Source organism: Aethalodelphis obliquidens, unplaced genomic scaffold (genome assembly GCF_003676395.1).
Source record: "Aethalodelphis obliquidens isolate GAN/ISIS:26980383/991018 unplaced genomic scaffold, ASM367639v1 scaffold15, whole genome shotgun sequence".
Taxonomy (NCBI): Eukaryota; Metazoa; Chordata; class Mammalia; order Artiodactyla; family Delphinidae; genus Aethalodelphis; species Aethalodelphis obliquidens.
In genome coordinates, this window is record NW_020837959.1 from 8,383,007 (window position 1) to 8,406,782 (window position 23,776).

Sequence of the window (23,776 nt, forward strand, 5' to 3'; positions counted from 1 at the left end):
TATTTAAAAGTAGGGTTATTCTTCCAGTAAAGTACAAGATAATCTACGTTCCCTGAACAAACAGCTACCAGAATTTCTGACTTAGCTTATATGAGTTTCAGTTGATGACTTTAGGCTGCCTTACCATTAAACAAAACTTACGGTGCATCAGAATCACCTGGAAAGCTTGTTAAAACTCAGATTTCTGGGCCCCATCCCCAGGTGTCTGATTCAGTAGGTCTAGGGTGGGGCCTGAGATTTTGCATTTCTGATCATTTCCCAAGTGACCCTGATGCTGCTGGTCTGAGCATTGTTAGACCAAGCCTAATCATTTGCGGTAGAAAGGATATTGGAGAGTCCACATCCATGATCATTATTTCAACCCAAAAGTATGTTGAGAAGCACTACCCTAAAATGTAGGCTTTTCTCTTGATCAAAAACAAACAGCTGTTAAAATAATCTGGACTTATTTATAGAAAGCTATAGTTTATGGTATTGGACATTCTTCTGTGGTACCTCTTAAAGTTCCATAAGGATATTTTTACTCTTGTCAAAACTTTCATACAGAGAACAGAAACAAACTGATATTCCTTTTAAAAGGATATAATCTTAACCTGCAACTTTGACTGTCAAAATAGACAAGTCAAAAGTAGACTTTTGGACAGGTTTTTGAGGAAAAAATCCCTCATTCTCCTAGATATGAAAATAATTTACTTCACTTTGTCAGTGGATTGATTTATTAAATGAATGACACTAGGTAATGAATAATTTTGTAATGTGGACAATGACTTTCCAATTTATCTCTATATTGAGCTATGTTTTTATATACTCTATTGGGTTTCCTTAAATCTAAAAGAGAGTTCCTGTAGGAAATAGGTCCTCAGTGACAACTGATTTACACACTCTTTTCTTATATTCAGAGTTGATGACTTTTCAGAAAGAACAATTACTTCATCACTTACATCTGAAGGAAATGAAGGTAACTCTGGAGACAGAGTTTCACTGCCAGATGAACCAACACGGACAAGTACCAGTGAAAGTAAATATCGCATAAGTCACTTTAGTGAAAGTCATGAGCCATCTTCAGATGGTACTAGCTCGTCTTTGTCACTGTTTCATTCAGAAGTACAGGAAATTTTTCCAAGGTGCAGAGGGTGTCCTGAAAACGAACATGAAACAATACAGTTTTCATCTAAGAAATTATCTTCCATAATGAAAGCCAACGAAAATAAAAATTTGATGTTTTCTTCTGACTTTAACTTTTCAAGAATTTCTAGAATCATTATAGAAAGTGAAGATATAGATGTGGCACCACACCCTCCTGCCCATTTATTTCTTTCTAGAGACCAAGTCAGACTTCTGGAAGAAAATGTGAGAAATAAAATGCCTTTAACATCCAAAGCTACTTTAGAGAGTAAAACTACCTATCTGTACTCAAGGTCTCAAGAGCCCTTGATTCAGAATCAACATTCTGTTAGAATGGACATTTCTGCCGAAGCACAAGATTCTTTTCCAGGACAAAGTGCTCTTCCGAATCAAGATTTTTCTGAAGCCCAGTTTACTAGTCAAGCCCAACAACTTGTTAACAACCAGGAATCAATCAGTAGCCAGCCTGATATCAAGGCCAGATACGTTGCTCTGCCTCAAGATTTGATGAGGAAACCACTTACCAGCAGCACACAAGGCTCCTTCCAGACCCAACATAGGGACAGGAGCCAACATTTGGTCCAAGTCCCACATTCTGTTGAGACTCAAGATTCAATCAAGGACCTAGAGTCTGATACAAAACACTCAGAAGAGGCCCAATATTCTGTTTGGTTTGAAGATTCAAACAAGATTCAATATTCAATCCCAGGGCAAAATAATATTTTTAATAATGCCAGACATCTAGTTTTAACTCTAAGCCCAAATTCAGTTGCTAAAGTGATGCCACAACTAAAGAGTGTAAAGACAAAGGGCCAGAAACAAATTGCTAGCTCAAAATTAAATCAGTATCCTGCATATGGCTCAGTGCCTCTTTCACCTACCATGACCAGGCAGAAAAACAGAAGAAAAACATTACACAGTAAAAGTAAATTTAGTCTCAAAGTTCCACCTCAAAAGTCAAAGAAAACATCAACTTCGCCAGTATTTCAAATCACAGTATGTCACACTTCAGAATGTAGCAAGTTAAGACACAGGTATAAAACTAAGAAGAAAGAGTTACATCAAAGAAAAGGTGTATCAGGTATAGCGTTGTGTCGTACTTATGCTTTCAAGCTTGTTCCTCCTTATATTAGGAAGTATTCCAGGAAAAGACTAGTGAAATTTATGCCAGGTTTAACAGGATGTCGACATTTTCTGCTGAAGCAAAATAAGTCACTGTATGCAGAGAAAGTCAACTATGCAGGGCCTGTTGAGAAAAGAGGAACCTCAGGGAGTACTAAAAACGGAAAGCATCATGGCAGAGACAATAAAGAACTAAAAAACATTTCACCAAAAATTCCACCTCAGCTAGAAGAGTCTTTCATGGTCAATGCTTATAAACAAAAAGCACCTTGTTCTTCATTAATAGAAACAAACTGGAAGAATAAAGAGTCTCTTAAAGACCTAATTTTACAAGCAAAGGAAATCGATATTGCAGAGTTTTGTGCCCCAAATAGTGAAAAAACATCTGACCTGCATATTGCAAAGCATGAGACACCTTTAGAAGAAGCTATATCAGCACCTTTGCAGAAATTTGATTCCTCTCCCAAAATGGAGTCAGACAGAAGAAAGAAAACATGGAAGGACCTAAAAAGTACAGAGAATTCACATCTTCTACTTACAAATGGAGAGAAGTTACCAACTAGTACATCAGAAATGCAAAGGTGCTTTCCAAAGGGAAATACCCACGAAAAAGATTTTCTTGAAATTGTTCTGGAGTCTTCAGATGTCAACTTGCTCATTTCACTAGGAACCAAAAAGTATAAAAGCAGTGAACAATCAGCAGGTGGAGAAATTCAAGAGAGTCCAGAAGGTGTAATTGAGAAGGAAAAGAAACCATTAATAGTTAATGTTACAGAAGATGGTGACCTAAGTGAAAGTGAGGAACTTGAATGCAACACTAGAAGCAGCATAAAAAATAGGCAAGATGAAAGAATATCTGATGCATTTCACGATGCCACTCACACTGCCCTTTCTGAACCACCTCATATGGAAACGCAGAGTGGATTAAAAACCAAGACAGATACATCAAGAATAGGGCTTAGTCATTCAGCCGTAAAGCAAGATGAATTACCAGATGACAAGAAAACATGGAGTGCAGAATACATTGAGAAGAGATGTATATTTAAAAAACCACAGGAACATGACAGAGAGGAAGAACAACAGGCTCTACAAGAAGCAGATCCACAGCTAACACCAGGTTTCAGGTTGAGTCTACAACTAAAGCAGAAGCCCAAGTACGTCAAATTTGAAATAGGACATAGCTGTTCAGAAAGTAGAACAACTCAAAATGAAGAGCTAGAGGTACAACCACACACTCTTTCTACAGAAACAATTGTGGGGACTGGTCCATGCCCCACAATGGATCCATTTCAAGTTGAGAAGGTGAAGCAAAGCACAGACAGACCTACAGGCAGGGAAACTGCAGATCCAGTGCATCCTCTTACATTGTCAGAGAGCTTGCCAGTTTTAACTGAAACAACAGAACATGGTGTCGCATTGTGTGGAAGCCCCGGAAAGCCCCTGGATGATCAAATTGCAGAAAAAAAGGAAGACTTAAAAAGAGTTTTACCTGAAGTTGCCCTGGGGTCTTTCCATAGGCGTATGCTTCCTTTATCAAGTGTGAAAAGGCGGAGAATCAGAAAAAAATTACCAGAAACCAAAAATGTACTCTGTCTCAACCGTGTAATTATGAAAGTAAAGACACCACCAATACATCATAGAAGAAGATTGAGAGGTGATTTCAAAATCATGATTAAACAAATACTGCAAGAAACTGTGGCAGATATGCTTCTGAGTGTTCTTGACCCTCACGTGTCTATTTTGCCTCATATTAGAACACACAGCAGATTAAATGCAGAGAATCACAGTCACACCAAGCTAAAACAAGAGATATCAGAAGTTGAAAGAGAAGAAAAGTGTTCAGATACCATTACTAAAGGAAGTGACTCTGGAGACACACCAGAAGCAGCTAAATTGCAAGATGAAATGAGTGGGGACAGAGAAGCTTCACCAGAAGCTGTCCTTGAGGATTGCTGGAACCTCAGATTGGATGCATCTCCAGAGAAAGAGCTTAAAACAAAGAAAGAAATGCAACAACCAGTCACATTTGCAGAAATCATGATGGAGTCTGTTTACTCGGCCATAACAGATCCATTTCATGCTGAGAATATGAAGAAAAGCCTGACCACACAAACAGATTTAAGATGCACTGCACATTCTGAGATGCCTCCTCCAGCATCAGAAAAATCACTGATTGGAGACCCTTTAACAACAAGAGAAAGTGATGTCCCAGATTATGGAAGTGATACAAGGGAAATGGTTTATTCTTTTACAGAAACAAAGGCAGAGTTACCCAAAGATTTACCAGCAATTTCCCCAGAGACTTTTATTTGCCACATGCCTGTTTTATCTCATTCTAAAGTGAAGAAAAATAGAGTAAGATTCTCACACTTAGAAAGTAGAGTGAAGTCCAAGTCTGTACACATGAAGGCATTGAAGCCATCAATTTCACAAATATGTAATATCACAGGTCATAGAAAGGAACTGGAATCTGACTTTAAGGCCAAGTTTGAAAAGATCAACCAAGCTAATGGGCTGGTTTATGAATTTCTAAACACCCTTTACTCTCCTGTGTACAGCAGGTTACAAGAAGAGACAAACAGCTTCTGCCATGCTCAGGTAAAGCTCCAGGGACTAGCAGGTGAGGGGAGACCACAGTATGTTGATTTCTTTGATAAGAGTAGTGCATTCTGTGACAGAGAAGAAAAAGTACAAGATGGAGAGGAAGAGGAGCAAAAAACGTTGCTAGTAACTGCTCCACAATATACCCAGTACCTCTGGATCAATGGGTATCAAGGGAAAGAGACCCACCTTGCCGAACCAGACCCAGCACTGGACCGTTTAACACAGGAACAAGATATACAGCACCGAACATGCTTTACACAAACTGCTTCACAGACTGGCCTCCAGATGGGTCCTCAAGAAGCTAAGGAACTCCAGAAGATCAACAAACCAGAAGATGACATAACAGCCCCTACGGGTCTGGAGATTCCAGCTCCTGAGGCAGGGAACTCATCACTTGATAAACTTTTGAACACTACAACAGAGTGTGGCCTACCATCTGGTGGAAACCTTAAAAGGGAACTAGATTCTTATTTTGTGGGGAAAAATTCAGAGTTACCAGAAAATTTGCAAGTGACCTTCCCACAGTTTTCTGATTCGGTTGACCCCTTTGTTTCTAAATCTAAAAGGAAGAAAAACATATTAAAATTAGCAAGGAAGCAAAAAACAGTGAGTTGTAGGTATAGAACTATGAGAGAACAAAAGCCATCAATTTTTCATATGCTTAATGGCAGGCAGAGCAAGGCACTGCAATGCAATTTAAAAATAAAGATGAAGAATCCACAGCAAAATAAAAATATAGCAGATGCATTTTTGGATATCATTCACTTCAAGGTGCCTACTTTGCCCAACATCAAAATGAGTATTGGATTAAATGTGGAGACAGATATGCAAATGGTAACAAGACTTAGTCATATGCAGCTAGTGCAAGGGAAATCGCCAAATGGAAGAAAAATATGTTGCCCAGGTTCTATCAATATGAGTAGTTTATCTAACAGTGTGAAAGATGGGGTGGAGAAGGCACGGGAACAAGATTTACCAGCTCCAGAGACTTGCCCAGGCCTCATATTCAATATATATCAGAAGAAGGATCATGACCTTGTCAAATCAGATGAGGAACTGAAACAACCAGGAAGTATAAATATTCAGGTACAACCACAAACACATTTTGCACAGACTATTTTAAGCTCTGCTTCATGCCCTACATTGGATCAGTTTCAACTTAGAAAGCTAGAGAGCTATGCTAGGTTTTCACCTCCAATGTCAGGAGAAGCAAAGATTGATGAACAAATAGTTTCTGAAAGAGAATGTGGTGTTCCATCTGATGCAAACCATCAAAAGGAACAAGCTGATGGTATTGAAAAGAAAGAGACAGTGACTTTAGATTTCTGCCTGGCTTCTTTATCTATATCCAAAAGCAAGAGAAATTTCAAACAATATTCAGACATGAAAACCTTAATGAAGCCCAAATGTGGAATTTTAAAAGCAAAGAAACCATCAATTTCAAACATGCTCAATATCAAGGCTGGTGCTAGCCCAAATCATAGAAAAGAATTGGGATATAACTTAACAACCAAAATGAAAGAGGTGGGTCAAGGTGAAAAAATGGCAGACGCCAGGTACTCCCTCACGTCTATTATACCTGCCGTTAATAGGTATAGCAAGAGAGAAAGGGAAAAAAACATGTTAGGGGGAAAAAGACTCAGTTCTAAACAAGTAAAGCAAGAGATATCACCACATGAAGGTAATATTACTCCAGGTGACACCAAAGAAACCAATCTTCAAGATGAAGAGGAAGAAGAAGGTGAACAGGAGATGTTGTTAAAGATAATTCCACAGCACAGCCAGCATTTCATCTTCTGTTCAGGCCAGAGGAAGGAGCTTGACCTTTACAAATGGGGAAACAAAGGACGTGGGAAAATTCTGTTTGTTACAGAACAAGACGTCCCACGACAAACACAGCTTCCAGATCCAACCCAGGCAGAGGAGCCAAAGAGAAGCCAGCAGACACTAAATGGCACGGTGTGGTCAGCAAGCTCAACCCTTCCCTTTCTAAAGTCAAAGGAATCACTAATTGGTCGAGTTTTAATTGATACAATGAAATGTGATGTCCCAAGTAATGGGAGATGTACGGGGGACCTGTACGATCATGGTAAAGAGGAAAAGGCAGAGTTTAAAGAATATGTACAAGCAACTGTCCTGGGGTCTTTGGATGCCTCCACACCTGATCTATTTGAATCTAAGAGGCAGAGAAAGATGCTTACATGTAGAGCCTTAAAAAGTAAAATGAGTCCCAAATGTGTTATTATGAAGACAAGGAAGGCACCAATTTCACAGATATTTAATATCCCTGGGAATGGTTATTTAAAAGCCCTACATCCAAAAACCCTGAAATCACAGACTGTTGACTTTTTAATTCAGATAAAATACTCTGGGGTACTGGAAGATCGTACTGCAGAGAGAAAGGAAGGAGTAGCCCAAGAATTACCAGCAGCAATTCCGCAGGTTTTGGATTTATCCACACTTGCTTTACCTGTGTCAAAAAGAAACAACTCAAAACTTACACACAAGAGAAATAAAATGAGTCCCAAATGTGTAACTTTGAAGGCAAAGAAGACACCGATTTCAAAGACATTTAGCATCACAAAATGTGGTGCACCAAGCCATGGTAGGCAATTTGAATGCAACTACAAAACCATGAGGAAACAAGGTCAGTCTGTGGCAGCTGTCATCCTGAATGCCTTTTCCTCTCCCGTGGCCGTTTCACTGGACATGAAAGTGCATGACAGAAGCAAAGTAGAGACGGACATGCCGTGGAAGATGAGGTTCAGTCATGAGCTGCAACACCAAGGGCAGTGGCCAGATAGAGAAAGAGCCTCGTGTCCCTATTCCAGGGGCGAGAAGGGCAGGGCCTCAAATGTCAGGAAGGAAGTCAAAGACCTCGGTGGAGAAGCAGCGCCATGGAATTCCCAGCACCTCACTTTCCATGCTCCTAACATGAAGGAACCTCGCTTTGTGAAATCAGATCTAAAATGTAAGTATTCAGCAAGGGAAAAAATCCCAGAATCGCTTACCATAGCTCAGGAGCTGCAGCAACACACACTTTTCACACAAAGTGTATTGCATCCTGTGTCTTGCTCTATTTTGAATTCACTTCCATTTGAGAAGCTACCAAAAAGAACAAAAACGCAGAGTCCAAAGATTTTATCTCCAATGACAGGGAAATCACTTAGTGAATCTTTAACTGTTAAAGCACCGACTGATATCCTATCTGAAAGAGGCCCTACAAAGGAACTTGCTGGTTCTATTCCAGAGGAAAAAATAGGGTTACCAAAGGATTTACGAGTGAGAACCCTGCAGTCTTTTGGTATCTACATGCCAGCGTCACCTAAAATTAAAGGGTTGAGAAATGCAGCACTAATCCCTAAGTCTAGAACTGGGAAAGCCCAGATGGCATCCATTTTAAAGACAACTAATATCACTAGGTCTGGTGCCCCCAGCTATGGAAAGGAACAGGTCTACACCTTGGATGACATGGCCAAAGAAATATCTCAAAGTATGTCAAATATATTTATGAATACCTTTTTTTCACCTACACCTGTTTCACCTGCCATCAAAACACACAAAAAACTGAAAGCAAAGAAAGGCCCATTAAGAAAAAAAGTCAATATTATACAGTTAAAACAAGAGGAAGGGAAAAGAGTGTGTAAATATACCTCTAATAAATGGAGCACCTCAAGCAGCACATCAGAATCAAGATGGCAAAATGAAAAAGAAAAAATGGGCAAGGAAGTTTTACTCGAAGCAGGTCTACAATTCCTGAATAGGACCGGAAGTAGAAAAGATCAAAATATGCTTATTACAGAGCAAGAAGCATGGCAACAAGCACTAGTTTTGGAAAATATGTTGGAGTCTATTTGTTCTCCTCTGATAATTCCATTTCAAACTGAAGAGCTGAAAAAGAATATCCTACCACAAACAGACATACTGCATAGAATAAGTGAAAAGAGTTCACGTCTAAAAAGAGGGAAAGCAATATTTGATGGTCTTTTAATTGATGAGGCAGTGTATAGGACTACATCTGATCAGAGCTCCACAAAGAAGCTGGATGTTCCCAGTGCAGCTTCCCAACAACTTGAAGAAGAAATGGAAGACATAAAAACTCAAAAAATAACAAAATACACAGTTGATCAAAATATCCCACCTCCCAAGTCAGGGATCTCAGTGCTTGGAGATCCATATAATGAAAGCTCTAGAAGGAAAGTGGGTGGTCGTATTGCCAAGAAACATAAAGAGTTGCCGAGAGATTTACTAACAATATCCATGATGTCTGTTTTACCTGACTCTAAAAGGCAGAAAAAGGCATTACAATTTCCAGGAAGGAAAGATCTTATGGGTCCCAAATGTATAACAATGAAGGCAAAGAAGCCTCTTTTTTCACAGGTGCTTAATATCACTGAGGATGGTCATCTGTACTGTAGAAAGGAACAGGAAGGCCATTTAAAGTCTATGATAAAGGACATGCAACCAAATAGAAGTATAGGTGATGCGTTTTTATCTCCCACACCTGTTTCAACTGATAACAAAATAGATTTTGAAATTGATAGCACACCAAAAACAGGGACGGATCGACCAAGAGTGAAAATACACAACCATACCTATCCAGAGCTAGAGAAATCAACAAGTGATGGGGAAGCATGGGAGGCCAATTTGACTGATACACAAAGCAGATCCAGCAACACAGGTAAAATGAATGTGCCACATAAAAAGGAAGAGGAAAATATCCCAGAAATGTTAGCAGAATCAGTTCTGCGCTATAGTCAACACTTCCATTTCAGTTCCCATCATATGAAAAATCTTGGCCCTTACAAACCAAAATCTAAACTGAATCGTTCAGAAGGCAGGAGGACTTGGAATTTGTCTTGTGCCATGCAAAATATGAGGCAAGAAGAACACGTTAGAGAAACTATCTTAGAGGCTGTTTCTAGAAACGTGATGAATTTTATTCGAGTACAAACATTGAAGAAACGTCTTCGTACCCAAGGGGGAATACAATATATGGTAGGTCTAAAGACCCCATTTCCAAAAGCTAGAAAGTCAGAGACTGGTTCCATACAATGTGATGGTCTCTGGGATGGAAATCCGAGGAGGATATGGGATCATCCTATTTCTAAGAAAAAGACATGGAATCAAAGTGACTTAGTAAGAACTGTCTTAAAGCCTTTAGATTTCTCCAGCCTTGATTCGTCTGAACCCAGAAGCCAGAGTTACACATTAGAGGTTGCAGACAAGAAAAATACAATGAGTCCCAAGCAGGTAATTGTGGAGGCAGAGAAACCATCAATTTTACAGGTGCTTAATAGCACAAGTTGTCTTACAGGAATCCATATTAAAAGACCCCACAAAGTTAAGTACAAGATAAGAGAGAGGCAATGGAATGAAAGCGTGAGAGAGAGATTACTCCTCACCACTGAGGGAGCTAAGATTCCAACGCCCCAGTTAGTGATTGATCAACTCTCATTCGATACAGCAGCGAGGGACACTCTGTATAATGACAGAACACGTCACAAAAATCTGGGTGGTCTTGTCACAGAGAAAAAGGCAGAGTCGGAGGAAAACTTAGCCACAGCTCTCTTGGGGCCTTTAGATTTGTTCACGCCTGTTTTATCTGACTCTGAAAGCCAGATAAACACAGTACAAGAGAAAATCATACTGAATCCCAGATGTTTAGCTCTGAAGAAAAAGGAGCCACTCATTTCACAGATACTTAAAGTCAATAGGCAGTTTGCCACAAAGCAGAGGAAAAAACTTAGATCCAATTTAAAAACCAAAATGAAAGAGATTTGGCAAGGTAAAAATGTGGCTGTTATATTTACAAATGCCATTTACTTCACATTGGATACCTCTGACATTAAAAGGCAAAGCAGATTCAAAACAGAGATAGACGGAGTATCAAGGTTTAGTCCTGTACAACCAACACACATGGAGCTGCCAGTTGAAAGCCGAGTGATTTTACAATCAGTTAATGCCACAGGTCATGCTGCTTTAAGCATTAATAAGGAACAGGAACAGGAACAGGAGGTGGGCATAGAGAGAGAGAAAACTGTGTTAAATGCAGACCTAAAATCTACAGATGCTTCTACGTCTATTCCACCGCACATAAAAATGGAGCAGTCACCTAGTACCTGGGGTAACTATGAAGAATCTTCTGAAAAGAGAAATGCCCTGAACAAAGCAAGAGTTACAGAGGAAGAAGAGTATGAAAAACAGGTTTTGTTTGGAACACCTCCACAAAATACCCAGCCATTTGAGTTTCTACAAACTAGACAGCAAGAACCATGTGTCTCAGGAACCATCCAGAATTCTGCTTATGCTTACAATCCTAAATATCCTAAAATCATAAAACATAAAGGTAATGCAAAAGCAGCAGGTGTGACAAACACTATGCATACTGAACAGGTAAAGTCAAAGGCAAAGAAACCACTTGTTTCCCTGATGTATAACACAACAGGGTATGGAACCCAGAGCAACGAAAAGGAAATGAGGTGTAACATCAAGAAACAGAAGCCGGGGTTCCAGCAAGGTAACGCTGAGGTAGAGTTCGTTCTGAAAACTATTTGTGACTCTGGGTCTATTCCACCTCAAATTCAAGCATTGATGGAAGCAGAAAGGGAGAAAGTCAAGGCACAAAGGCTGATACACATTCCTCCAGAGCCAAAGCTGGAGAAAGCACTAAATAGAAGACAAATAGCATTTTCACAGTCCATTGCTAAGAGTGCTAAATCAAGAAATATTAAAACACTGAAACAATATATTAGAGAGCAAGAAGAAAAGTACCAAATTGCTTCACCAGACGTTCTCCCACAATGTAAATACCGATTCATGATGAGCCAGCCACTGAAGAAAGAGCCTGACGATGTCAAATTCTCAGTAGATTTGAAAAGAGAAGTATATCCTGATCGACATTCACAAAAGAGGGAAACCAACTGCCTTACGTTTGACATCTCAAGAATTAGATTACACACAAAACACAAATTCCTTATCACACCAGGAGTAAAGGAGGGATATGGAGACATGACCCAACATTCATTTCCAACTCCACAGTGGAGAGAAGTATCCAAGAAAACGGACATTTCCTTAAGTTCAAAAGGAAAGAATATGTTTCTCCCAGAGTTGGATGCTTCTCAACAGAAGACTTGCAAGGAGCAGAAACTGCTGAAACAAGGAAGTATTTCAAGGACACACCTGGAGCATACTTTGTATCCCATTATGGAAACTCCTCATTTGGAAAATGCAGTAAAGGTCTCTGAGGAAGGTACATACATTGACAGAAAAAATATTTCACATCTATTGGGAAGAGGAGGATTAAGAGAAACTGATGTCTTACAAGGTTCAAAAGGACAGACATTTCTTTGTACAAATGTAGAGGCCCAGCGATATATGTCTGCAGTGCAGAAAGGAGAAGTGAAACCAGATCACGCTCCTGAACAGATTCTGGATTCGTTATCTTGCCCCAGTGAGGAGCCTCTTCATGTAAAAGGGGCAAGAAATGCAACAGGGAAAGAAAATGTTAACATCGCTATCGTTTCAAATGTAAATCCATGGAGAAAAGAGAAACCAAAGTTAATGGACAGTCTGTCAAAATCAAATGGACAGAAAATAAAGTTTTCCAAAAAATGGAGGGCAAAGCAACAAAATAGTTCTAACCAGAAAGAAGAAAATCTTCTGGAATCAGTTTCCTCTTGCATATTGCATCAACTCCATATTGGAAAGCGAAAGAAAGAAGTCTCAGCCAAAGGAATCAGTCCAACAGTTTTGAGCCCAGTGGTAGAGAAAGCATCAAACAAAGCAGATATTCCAGTGGATCAACCTCCATGCTCAGAAGGAATTAATTTGCATATTGGAGAAAGAAAAGAACATCAACAAGAAAATATATGCAAGGCTCTTGCAACATCTGTTTCTCATTCTTTGATGAATATACTTCAGATTAAATTGCTAAGGGTAACGAAAGCATTAAAGGAAGTCGATAGTCCAACGTACCACATTTCAAATACAGAAGGAATTGGCTTGTCTATTGCAGGAAGAGAAGAGCAACCAGAACGTATACAAGATATTTGTCCAAATCTTGCTTCTGACTCTTCGAGAGATATATTTCAGAGTAAGATGCTGTGTGAAAAGAAGGCATCAGAAGAAGTAGTTAGCACAGTGGATTACACTCCAAGTGCAGAAGGAATTGGTTTGCTTATTACAGGAAAGGGAGACCAGCAAGAGAAATGTACTTATGAGGCTCTTCGAAAGTTTGCATCTCACCCCCAAGCACGTCTACGTCAAACTGATACCCCAGTGCAAGAAGTAAAACTAGATGGCACAAATAGGATGAACTGTGAATATTCACCTCCACAGGCTAAGGAAGCATTAAAAGGAATGGGTGTTATTGTTGGATATATTCAAAAAAGTGAGGAAAGACAAAACTTACCCAGTATAGAACAAAGCCGGCAGCACTTGTTGACTCCGTCTGAGAATCTTGTGGAGTATACGTCTTACCTTCAAAATGATCCCTGGCTGCTGCCACATTTAACACCTCTGACAAAGGAAGCATTATCGGAAGTAGGTCGTGTGTCAAGCAGGACAAAAGGATTAGACTTGATTTCTAAAGATCAACTAAATACCGGATGTGAGTGTGGCCTGGAATGGACTGTACCCTCGATTCCTCCAAGGCAAACAACAAAACAAAATACAAGGCCGCCTTTAGAATCATTCACTAAAACTGTAAAATATCAGAATGTCTCATTGCCAAAAGGAGAGAAATCACTGGATGGGGCGCAGGTAATTGATTCAATATCAAATGTTAGCTCCCCCAAGCTAAGAGTTAGAAAGAATGTGCAATTACATAAAGTGTATCAAAAAAAGGTGCAAAAAGAGGTATGTTTACCTGGATTATTTTCACATTCTCTTTCTATCCATATGCCTCTTTTGCCTGAAAATAAAAGACAGAAGAATGACTCAAAGCGAGGAGTTAAGAAAGGCATAATACACCCCCAAAGAACTTTGGAGAAATTGTTGTTTTCAAATATATTTAATACCACTGACGGTGGTAGCCCAGGCAATAGAACAGAACTGCAGTGGAGCATAAAAGAGAAAATGGTAAATATAAAACATAGAAAGGTCAAACCCGATTTGATTTTGACAAGTATATATGACTTCATCCCTTCTTTACCTTACCTCAAATTGAATAAAAAGACAATTGATGAGATTATCTCAAATAATGTAAAAAGAATAAAACAACCTGTATCACAGAAAAAGGAGAAGGAAAGAAGAAAAGTCAATATGAAAGGAATAATGGATCCCAACATTATCTTGAAAGCAAAGAAATCATCACTGTCACGTATACTCAATGAAAAGGAATCGCCAGGGCTGTTGAACATTATAAAACAAGACAGCAATGTGCAAATAGGTAAAGGTAAATCAGGTGTGAAACTGACAAACCTGTTTACTTCCTTACCATCTCTATCACATCCTAATTTGAATTCAAGAACAAAAGGAGGAAGAGATAAATCAGGAACACCATGGAACTGCCTTCCACCACTAAACCTCCAGGCATCATCAAATATCAGGAAAACATCATTTGCAGAGTCAATTAATAGAGACAGTTTAAGCAACATGATAGAATCAAAACAACGTTTGCCCCAGAAAAAGAAGGAAGATGCAGACAATATAGTATACATGAAAGATATAAGGGGCTGCAAATGTGCCCCTTTTAAAAGAAAGAAAAAACTTTTTACACATACACTGCATGGAAACAAACCACAGTGGAACAATAAAGAACAAGAGAAAATGATGCAGGAAGATAAGAGTGATCTAGTTGTAGTTCAGAATAATCTCTGTGTTTCCATTCTGTCTTCACCTCACCTGGAATGGGGTCCTGCAGTGAAAGAAGAGGCATACATGCGAGGAGTGTCAGGGTTCTGCCTTCCACCATTGACCCTCCAGGGGTTGTCAGATGCAGTGATAATATGTGGGGAGCCAACTGATGATATTTTAAGCAGCATAGAAAGATCAAAATATATGTCACAGGAGAATGAAGATAAAGTGGAAATGGCTTTGGAAGAGATAAGGAATCCCAAAAGAATAGCTTTGGAGGCGAACCAGTCTCCAATTGCACGGGAGTTACAGTTGAACATCAAAAAAAAAGAGGAAAAGATGCAGGAACATAAAGATGAACGAGTTGGGATTCAGAAAAAATCTTGTGTTTCCATCTCTTCTCTGCCTTACTGTGAAGTGGACACAAGAAGGAAAGGAGAAGCAATCATGCTAAGAAAAACAAGATCCTCTTTTCTACAACCCAAACTCCAGGATTCATCAGATACAGGAAACATAGCACATAAAAAGTCTGTTTATGGTGATAACTCAAACAATGTAAAAAAAGCCAAAGAACATATAATGCACGAAGAAGAAGGAAGAGTAAAAATGGCAAAAGTCCTACCTTTGGAGAAAAAGAAATCACCAAGTTCACAGGAAATCCAGTTGGACATCAAAGAACAAAAGAAAAAGATACAAAGAATTCAGGGTGAACCAAGTGTGATTTTGACATGTACTTCCATACCTGCTACTTCTTTTAAATTGGATACAAGAATAAAAGAGGAAGACTACAGAGCTGAAGTAACAAGGTACTCTCTTCCAGAACCATCACACCAGAAATCATCAGATATAGTGAAAAAAGAAAAAAAAGAGTTCATCAAGGGTGATATCACAAGTGATGTACAAGCAGCAAACGAATATATGCCCCAGAAAGGAGAGGATAGAGGAAAAGTAGTAAATATGAAATATATAATGTACTCCAAAGAGACAACTTCCAAGGCAAAGGTATTACCACTTCCACATGTACCCAATACCCCTGGCAGGTGTAGCCCCCAAATTAGAGAAGTACAGACAAACAGAAGAGAAGACTTGGGACATGTACAGGAAAGAAGTGAACTACATGAGGTTCTGACAGAACCTTGTCTACCTCAATTTACATTAAGCAAAGTTACAGAAGGCAAGAAAGAGAAGCAAAGAGTAATAAAACCCACTATTCCATTCTCATGGCACAGGGAATCATCAAATGCAGAGAAATTAAAATACACACTGTCACCTGTGAATGATATCTCAAGTGATTTGAAAATAACAAAATACATGACACAGAAAGAAGAGGGTAAAGCAAATATTTTTGTGAGAAACCTAATGCATCCCAAGTGCTTAGCTTTGAAGGCAAAGAAATCACCCCTTTTCCATATACTCAAAGCAAAGGAACTGCAAGTGAACATCAAAGAGCAAGTGAAAAGGGGGCAGGAAGGTAGAAGGGACACAGTCGTGCTTCTGAGCAAAATTTGTCCTTTTGTCACTTCTTCAGTTCATCTTAAATTTGACACAACAACAGAAGAAGAAGGTGGTCCAGGAATCATAAGGAATTATGTGCCACCCCCTGAGCTCCAAGATTCATTGCCTTCAGTGCAGATAGCACCTCCAAAGTCAACTGATAGCCACAGAAAGAAAGGAAAACAACATCCACCACCGAAAGAAAAGGACAGAGTACAAACAGCAGCCATGAGCGGCTCACTGTGCGCCAGTGGCACAGATTTCAAGGCAAAGACATCATCCCCTCCTCATGTGTTCAGTGTTGCCGAGCACAGTGCTCTGAGTAGGAGAAAGGAGCCATGGCTGAGCATTGAGGAGAGAGTAGAACAGGGGCAGGGAAGAACAGAAGACCATGATGTGGCTCCAACAAAAACTCCTCCTTCCTCGCCTTCTCCATCTCACCATAGATTGGATGCAGGGACCAAAGGAGACGAAGACTTGCCTGCAGTTGCAGGATTCTCTCCTTCACCATTTCAGCTCCCTGAGTCATCAGGTGCAGGGAAAATCAGATATGCAGATTCCAGTCAAGGTATTAGCTCATGTAATGGAATAATAAAAACTAATGGACATATGCCATATAGAGAGACAAAGTTCAGAGTAAAAACAAAAGACAAGAAAGATAGAATATACCCCAAAATAATAACTTTGGAAGCCCATACATCCCCACTTACACATCTACTCAGTAGAAACAGACTACCTTTGAATGTCAAAGGGCAAGGGAAGGAAGTGCAGGAGAGCAAAGGTGAGCCAGAAATGGTTCTGAGGGAAACTCGTGCCTCCTTACTTTCTCCATCTTACCTGAAATGGGACACTAGCAGGAATGAAAAGGAACACACAGAAAGAATAATACAATCCTGTTTTTCACCACTGAAGATTTATGATCCATTCAATCCAAGCAAAAAAGCAGATGCTAAGTCATTTGACGGTTATTTGTTAAAAGACAAAGATAGACTCAAAACAGTTATTGAAGACAAAGTGCTCCTGATATCTATGCATCAGAACGCAAAGGAATTACCACTTTCATATATACGTGATACCAAAGAATTGAAGTGGAAAATTAAAGAGCAAAAGAGAAAGGTACAGAGAGAGGACAGTGAACTAGTCACAAAACTGAAAAACATTTATATTTCTTTACTCGCTCTACCATATCTTAAATCTGATACAACAGGAGGAGAGGGGTACATGATAAGAATTACAAAATTGCCTCTCCCACAAGCACAGTCCAAGGAATCATCAGAATATGCTGAGACCGATGAGGGACAACTTTCAAAATACATAAAAAAATTAAAAGAACACATGCTACACAAAGAAGAGAAGGAGAGAGAGAAATATATGGATATGGATAGTAGAGTGGACCACAATAATATGGATTTGGAAGCAAAGAAATCACCTATTTTACTTACATACAATCTAAGTGACCTTCAGTGGAAAACTAAAGGGCAAGAAGGGAAGGTTCAGGAATATAAACGAGAGCCGGGTGATGCAACACTGACTGAGACTTGCACTTCTAAATCTTCTCTTCACCTTCACAAAAACACCAGCATCAGAGAAAAGGGCATGCCAATGTTATCAAGACCCTCTTTTCCCCCAGTAAACTTCCAGAAATCATCAGGTTCTGAGGAAGTGGTACATGCAGAGCCAATGGCTAGTGATACTGTCATCAGTCCCCCAAAAGAAAAACAACATTTGCCCCAGAACAGGGAGGAGGATGGCGTAGAAAGAGGAAACCTCATGTTCCCCAAACATCATGAAAAGGAGATGCAGGAAAGTAAAGATGGACCAGGTATGGTTCTGACCAAATCTTCTACTTCATCACCATCTCTCCCTGCCCTCAAATTGGATAAAGTACAAGTCAATAATGAAATGCTAGCACTTAAAAGATCTGTTTTCCTGAGAATATCGTACGCAGGGGAAATAGTACATACAGATTCAATCAGTGCTGATACCACAAAAGTTGGTCAAAACCTGAAGAAATGTTCTACTTCATCACCATCTCTCCCTGCCCTCAAAATAGATAAAGAAATACAAGTCGACAATGAAATGCTAGCACTTAAAAGGTCTGTTTTGCTCAGAATATCAAATGCAGGGCAAATAGTACATACATATTCAATTAGTGGTGATACCACGAAAGATGTTCAAAACGAGGAACAACCTATGCCTGAGAAAGAAGAGAGGGAAAGAGAAAAAATGGTAGATAGGAGAGATGCGATGCACACCAAAGATATAACTTTGAAGTCCAAGAAGTCACCTTCTTCATATATGCTCCACAGAACAGAATTACATCTGAACACTGGGGGGATAGAGCAAAAGAAACAGGAAAGTCAAGGTAAACCACCCAGTACGGTGGTAAGAAACATTTATGTCTCCAAACCTCCAACTAAGCTGGAATTGGATAAAGGTACACAAGTAGATGAAGGAAGGCTTGGAATTAAAAAACCCTCTCTACTTCTACGAATGCTTTCAGCATTATCAGATGCAAAGGAGAGACCAGATACGAAGGGAATTGGTAGTGATGTAATTAAAAGAAAACAACATATGTCAGAGAAAGAAAAAAAGTATGATGTGAAAAAAGTAGATATGAGGCTCAGGACACATCACAAAGAGGCAACGATTTCACCAATACCACATGTCCTTAGTACAAAGGAATTTATGTTGAATATTATTAAAGGGCCAGGGGAAAAAGTGCACAAAGGTAAAGATGAACCATGTATGGTTCTGACAAGAACTTTTCTTTCCATCCCATCAGCACCTCTTTATTTAGAGTCAGGGAGCAAAATAGACAAAGATGCACCAGGAATCATGGGATCCTCTCGTCCACAGCAGAATCTCCAGGAATCATCAGATACCCAGAAAACAGCAATTAGAGAGTCAGCTGCTGGTGAGAGTGAAATTGTTAAAAATGCAGAACACTCGGTGCCAGAAGAGGCCATGCAACAGTGGACCTCAAACTTCATGATCAGTGTACAGCAAAGGAAAGAGCCTCCACGAGTCAAATCTGAAGGATTTGATGATTGGAAGTCACCACCTTTGGCAGGGGGTCCAGATGCAACATATATGACAATACATCCCAAATTGCAGCCAAAACCTATTTTAGAAAATTTTACTTGCAAAGAAAAAATCAAGCCCACTAATCATTTAGAGTCAAAAGCACCTGAAATAAAACTGAATTTGATACCAGAGGTGGTAAAACAATCCTTCCAAAAGTTCAACTTTTATCAAAAACTGGCTATTTCAAAACATAACAGTTGGAAGCTCTATCCAAGACATAAAAAAATGTTCTTTTTGTCTCTGGGAGGGATTGATACCATAGAATTTAACCTAAAGTACAAATACCAAAAAGACTCACCTCCTGTCAGCTGTATGAAGTCACTGATTGTTAATGTTTCAAGGGGCAATGAAAAGATCATTACAAAGTTAAAGAGTATAAATGAGCTAGATAGTGGAACATCTCCTTTGACTTCTGCTAGAGAGATGACATTGCCTCATATTCTCCAAAACTATTCAGTAGGAGAAAAAAACAAACTTCTCATACACTTTTCTATGAAAACACTGGAGATTCAAATGAAAGCCTTTCCCAGAATTGTAAGAGAATCTTACACAATGGCCAGGGCTCAGGATGGAAGGAAGCCTTTATCTAAATGTATTCATTCTGGTGTCAAAGTACCAAAACGAAAAAACAGAGTTTTGTTACTTTTTGAGGAAAAATCTCTTCATCAAATAGATCTTGATTTACAATACAAATACCATCGTTTTCTCCTGGGCTCTCCAGTCAAAAGTATGTTCCCTAAGCCAAATGCACTTCCCAAACATATTCTTAAATTACAGACAGTTGCAATATGTAAAAAAGTAGATAATAGTGGAGAAAGTGGTGGTCTTTCCATTGGTACAAGACCGTTAGAAGAACATATCTCTTTCAAAAAGCAAAGTTTCCATGAAAACTCATCATTAGTCAGAAATTTCTTGGAGCCCACTCAGGTGTGTGCCTCTGACCCTGATCAACACAACACAGTGCAGAAAGATACCGTGGCTCTTTCAAAGTTAAAATCTCATGTGACTCCAGAAAATGATAAACGATGTCATGTATGGTTTCAAGAAACAAATACATGTGAATCTGTTGATTTAAAGACTCAGGAAAAGACTCGGGATTTAGTTGATTCCCATTCAATTCAAAATTTTGAAGATTTTACTGATAGTCAGACAAATATTGAGAGTTCAGATAACTTGGAGGAATGCTCAGCTCTTGATGTACACGAGAGTGAAGAATGTATATTTTCAGATGCCAACCCTTATTTAAGTTGGAAGTCACAGAATATTCTGTTTGAATTACAGAAAGACATGCCTGTGGAAAATCTCTACAAGAAGAAAAAAATCAAAACTGATTTGAAACCACTTTACAGTGAAGATTCAGGTTCCCATCATATTAGAGGCTGTCAAAAACATTCCTCATTTGTGACACCACCTTCTTACGAATCCCACAAAAGCAGGAAACATAGGTCATCCTCTGAAATGACACCACCTTCTTATGAATCTCTCAAAAGCAGGAAACATAGGTCATCTTCCAAAATGCGACCTCCTGACTTGTGGTGTCTCAGTTCCTTAAATACTGTAGAGGTTTTGTCTGTATCATCTTCCATTCCGTTCAGCGAAGAGAAGCTTTTACAGACTTCAAGGAGTGGAAAATGTTATTCTTTAGTCCCCTTAATGGAATCAGATATTGAATTACATCTTGCAAAAAGCCAAGGCAAACCTCACAGGCATTTGGAAAGCAAAGAACGAAAGAAGACCAAATTGTATTTATCTAGAAAGAACAACACTTCTTGGGAATGTGATGACAGTTATACACAGCGTAAAGAGAAACGCACAAGAAAGGAGAAAGTACGGGATTATGAGTCAGAAAGGTCAGATTATTTCCCAAGCAAACGTAAGTCAGCATCAAAACCTCCTCGAGAGGATATCAGCTTCCATTCTGAAAGAGAACAAAACCAGCCATTTTTTTATGCCTGTATACCATCAGACTCGCCGGAGATTATACCCCAAACCGTTCGCTGGACTATTCCCCGCAACACTTTAAGGAAGAAGAACTTCAGAAGTCCCCTGGTGGCCAAGATTTCAAGTTCTTGCAACATATGGAGTTCATCCAGAAAGCTGCTGGGGTCGCTGTTAGGGTCCTTCAGCCTCGTTCATCAAAAATGATGTTACCATATCAAGATTCATCTCGAGGGGAAAGCTGGTTGCTCTTGTGATATTCTTTGAAAAATAAAATCATATAAAGTCAAATGGTTTCCTCATGAAGTGTTTTCTAAACTGATACCTTTTATTTCTACAGTAGATTTGCACAGTTCTGGGAGGGATGGATGGGAAAGCAGATGATTTCCGGTTTGGTCCAGCCATGCGTGAGATCTCCCCTCAGTTTGTGCTACCTCCTTATAATCCCCAAAGGAGAAGCCCACAGATGCCGAAGCCCCCTTCCCACCCTCCCCACGCACTCCCCCATGACTGAAGGGTGAGTGGGAGGAATTGTAGCCCATACATGAGATTGAGAGTACCCTAAAAGGTAGGAGGACATAGATACTGAAGGGAGACAGTTTCAAGTAGCAGTGAGGGTTCAACATTGTCAAATGTCACAAGATACAGGGATAAGTACTGGTTTTGAGAACCCAGGTTCCTCTGACGGCTTTGTCCTTGTCCCCAACCACAAGTGGAACCCACAGCAGCTCTGTGACCCATACCTGCTCACCACCTGCCATGGCTAGGGCATCAACGCGCTTGGGGACCTCGGCACAGAGCACCTGCCACTGCATCCTCTGGGGTGGGGGGTGGCAGGGAGCCGCCCCACAGCACTGCCAGGTGAAGGGAGACACCTCTCAGTGCACCTGAACTACCTGCCCTCCTATTACCACCTGCCCTGGGTTGTGAGGGCCCTGGTGGGGGATGGAGCAGGTCCACCTGTAGACAGAGATGACTGAGAGATGGAGTGTGATCTGGGGCACTGCCAGCAGTGCACCCTCACCTTTGCCCTCAGGGCTGCTGACTCCAACCCCTGCCCCCAGGCTCTTGCAGGAGGCCCAGAAAAGCTGAGTTGACCCAGGGGCTGCCAGGAGAAGAACCCAGATGTGTGAGATTGGGGATGGGGTGGTGGGATTTTTAGCGCCAAGTGAATTTTTTTGAATGTATTTTGTACTGGCTTATTTCTTGTATGTAAATAAAATATTGGTCTCATTTGGGAAAAAAACCCATTTTTTTGCCTCATAAAAATTCCATAATGTTAATCATTTTATTATTATATTTTTCATATCACCATTATATTCATGCTAGGATAACAATGCTTCCTCTATTATAAATGCTACTTGATCTCTTTAAAACACATATTTCCTATGTGTGGAATATTTGGGGATGCTTAATAAAATACAAAACTATAAAAATTTCCAATTTTTTTTTACCAAGGAAAGTATCTAATTGTATACAACCTACACACAACTTTTAATTTTAATAATAGAAACAATGAAATTATTTCACTTCTTGACATTTATCAAGACTTTAACTCCCTAAGACATGCACTACAACCACGCACTAGATTCTGTCATCCGTATGATGGTCTTGGCATCTGAGTCATGTCTGTTGGGTTTGACAATCAAATTGAGTATTTTATTACTTTTTATTATAGAGAATTTTGAGCATACACACACAAAAAAGACAGTAGTATAATGTACCTCTATGTGCCCCTCACTCAGCCCTTAAACTTTGACCTATAGTCATACCTGCCTCATCCACTTCTCCATTAGTATTTTGAAGAAAATTACAGGTATATAATTTTATCTAAAAATATTTTACATATCTCTACAAGATAACTTTTTAACAACCATCTCATATCTAAGAAGTAACAATAATTATGTAATATCAAATATTCAGTCAGATGATTTCCAACTGTCTCATGAATGTCATTTTCTAATAGTTCCCATTCCATTTGCTTTTTTTTTTCTTCAAATTGAAGAAACCAGGTTGTTTGTTCTGTAGAGTTTCCCACAACCTGCAGTTTGCTGATAGTGTCCCCATTTCAGATTGAAATTATTTAACTTTGAATTCCTACTTGTTCCTTAAAAGGTCTTTAAATAGATTACACAGTGTGCACCATTTAGAGTAAAATGTAGTGTTTCAGAAGACTGCCTGTCACTTCTGGCAATGCAAATTAGAGCTGTCACAGCTATAGGGCTATTATATATTTATCTGCTGTATAGAGATGTTCTATAGTTACATGTTCTATACGGCTGTTATATAGTTATATGTTATATAGAGCTGTTATATACTTAGAGCTGTTACAGCTGAAATAGCAAAATTTTTTACCATAAATGGTAGGGAGGGATTAAGTGACTAGTTCTTGTATTGTGAAGAACTTGCACTGAGACATCAAATGTCTATTTGTCAATCTATTTGAAAAGTATTACAAAATTTTGAATACCAAATTAGATATGAAAGGGAATATTTATTTAGAGTGAGAAATCAATACACATTTCAAATTGTATAAAGCTGATCAAACTAAAACCATCATGAGTCCAAAAACGAAAACTGCTTTTTATACTTGTTATTAACTGCTTAG

General features: G+C 39.3%; 1 protein-coding gene across 1 annotated transcript in view; it reads left to right on the forward strand.

The window, feature by feature from the left end:
- The window catches only part of LRTM3 (leucine rich repeat transmembrane protein 3), a 30,948-nt gene extending 8,447 nt beyond the window's left edge, over nucleotides 1-22,501 (forward strand). Inside the window, exon 3 of the mRNA XM_027115876.1 lies at nucleotides 900-22,501. Coding sequence (XP_026971677.1) covers nucleotides 900-21,375 — 20,476 coding nt within the window. The 3' untranslated portion in view covers nucleotides 21,376-22,501. The remainder of the gene's footprint in view (nucleotides 1-899) is intronic.
- The last annotated feature ends 1,275 nt before the right edge of the window (nucleotides 22,502-23,776 follow it).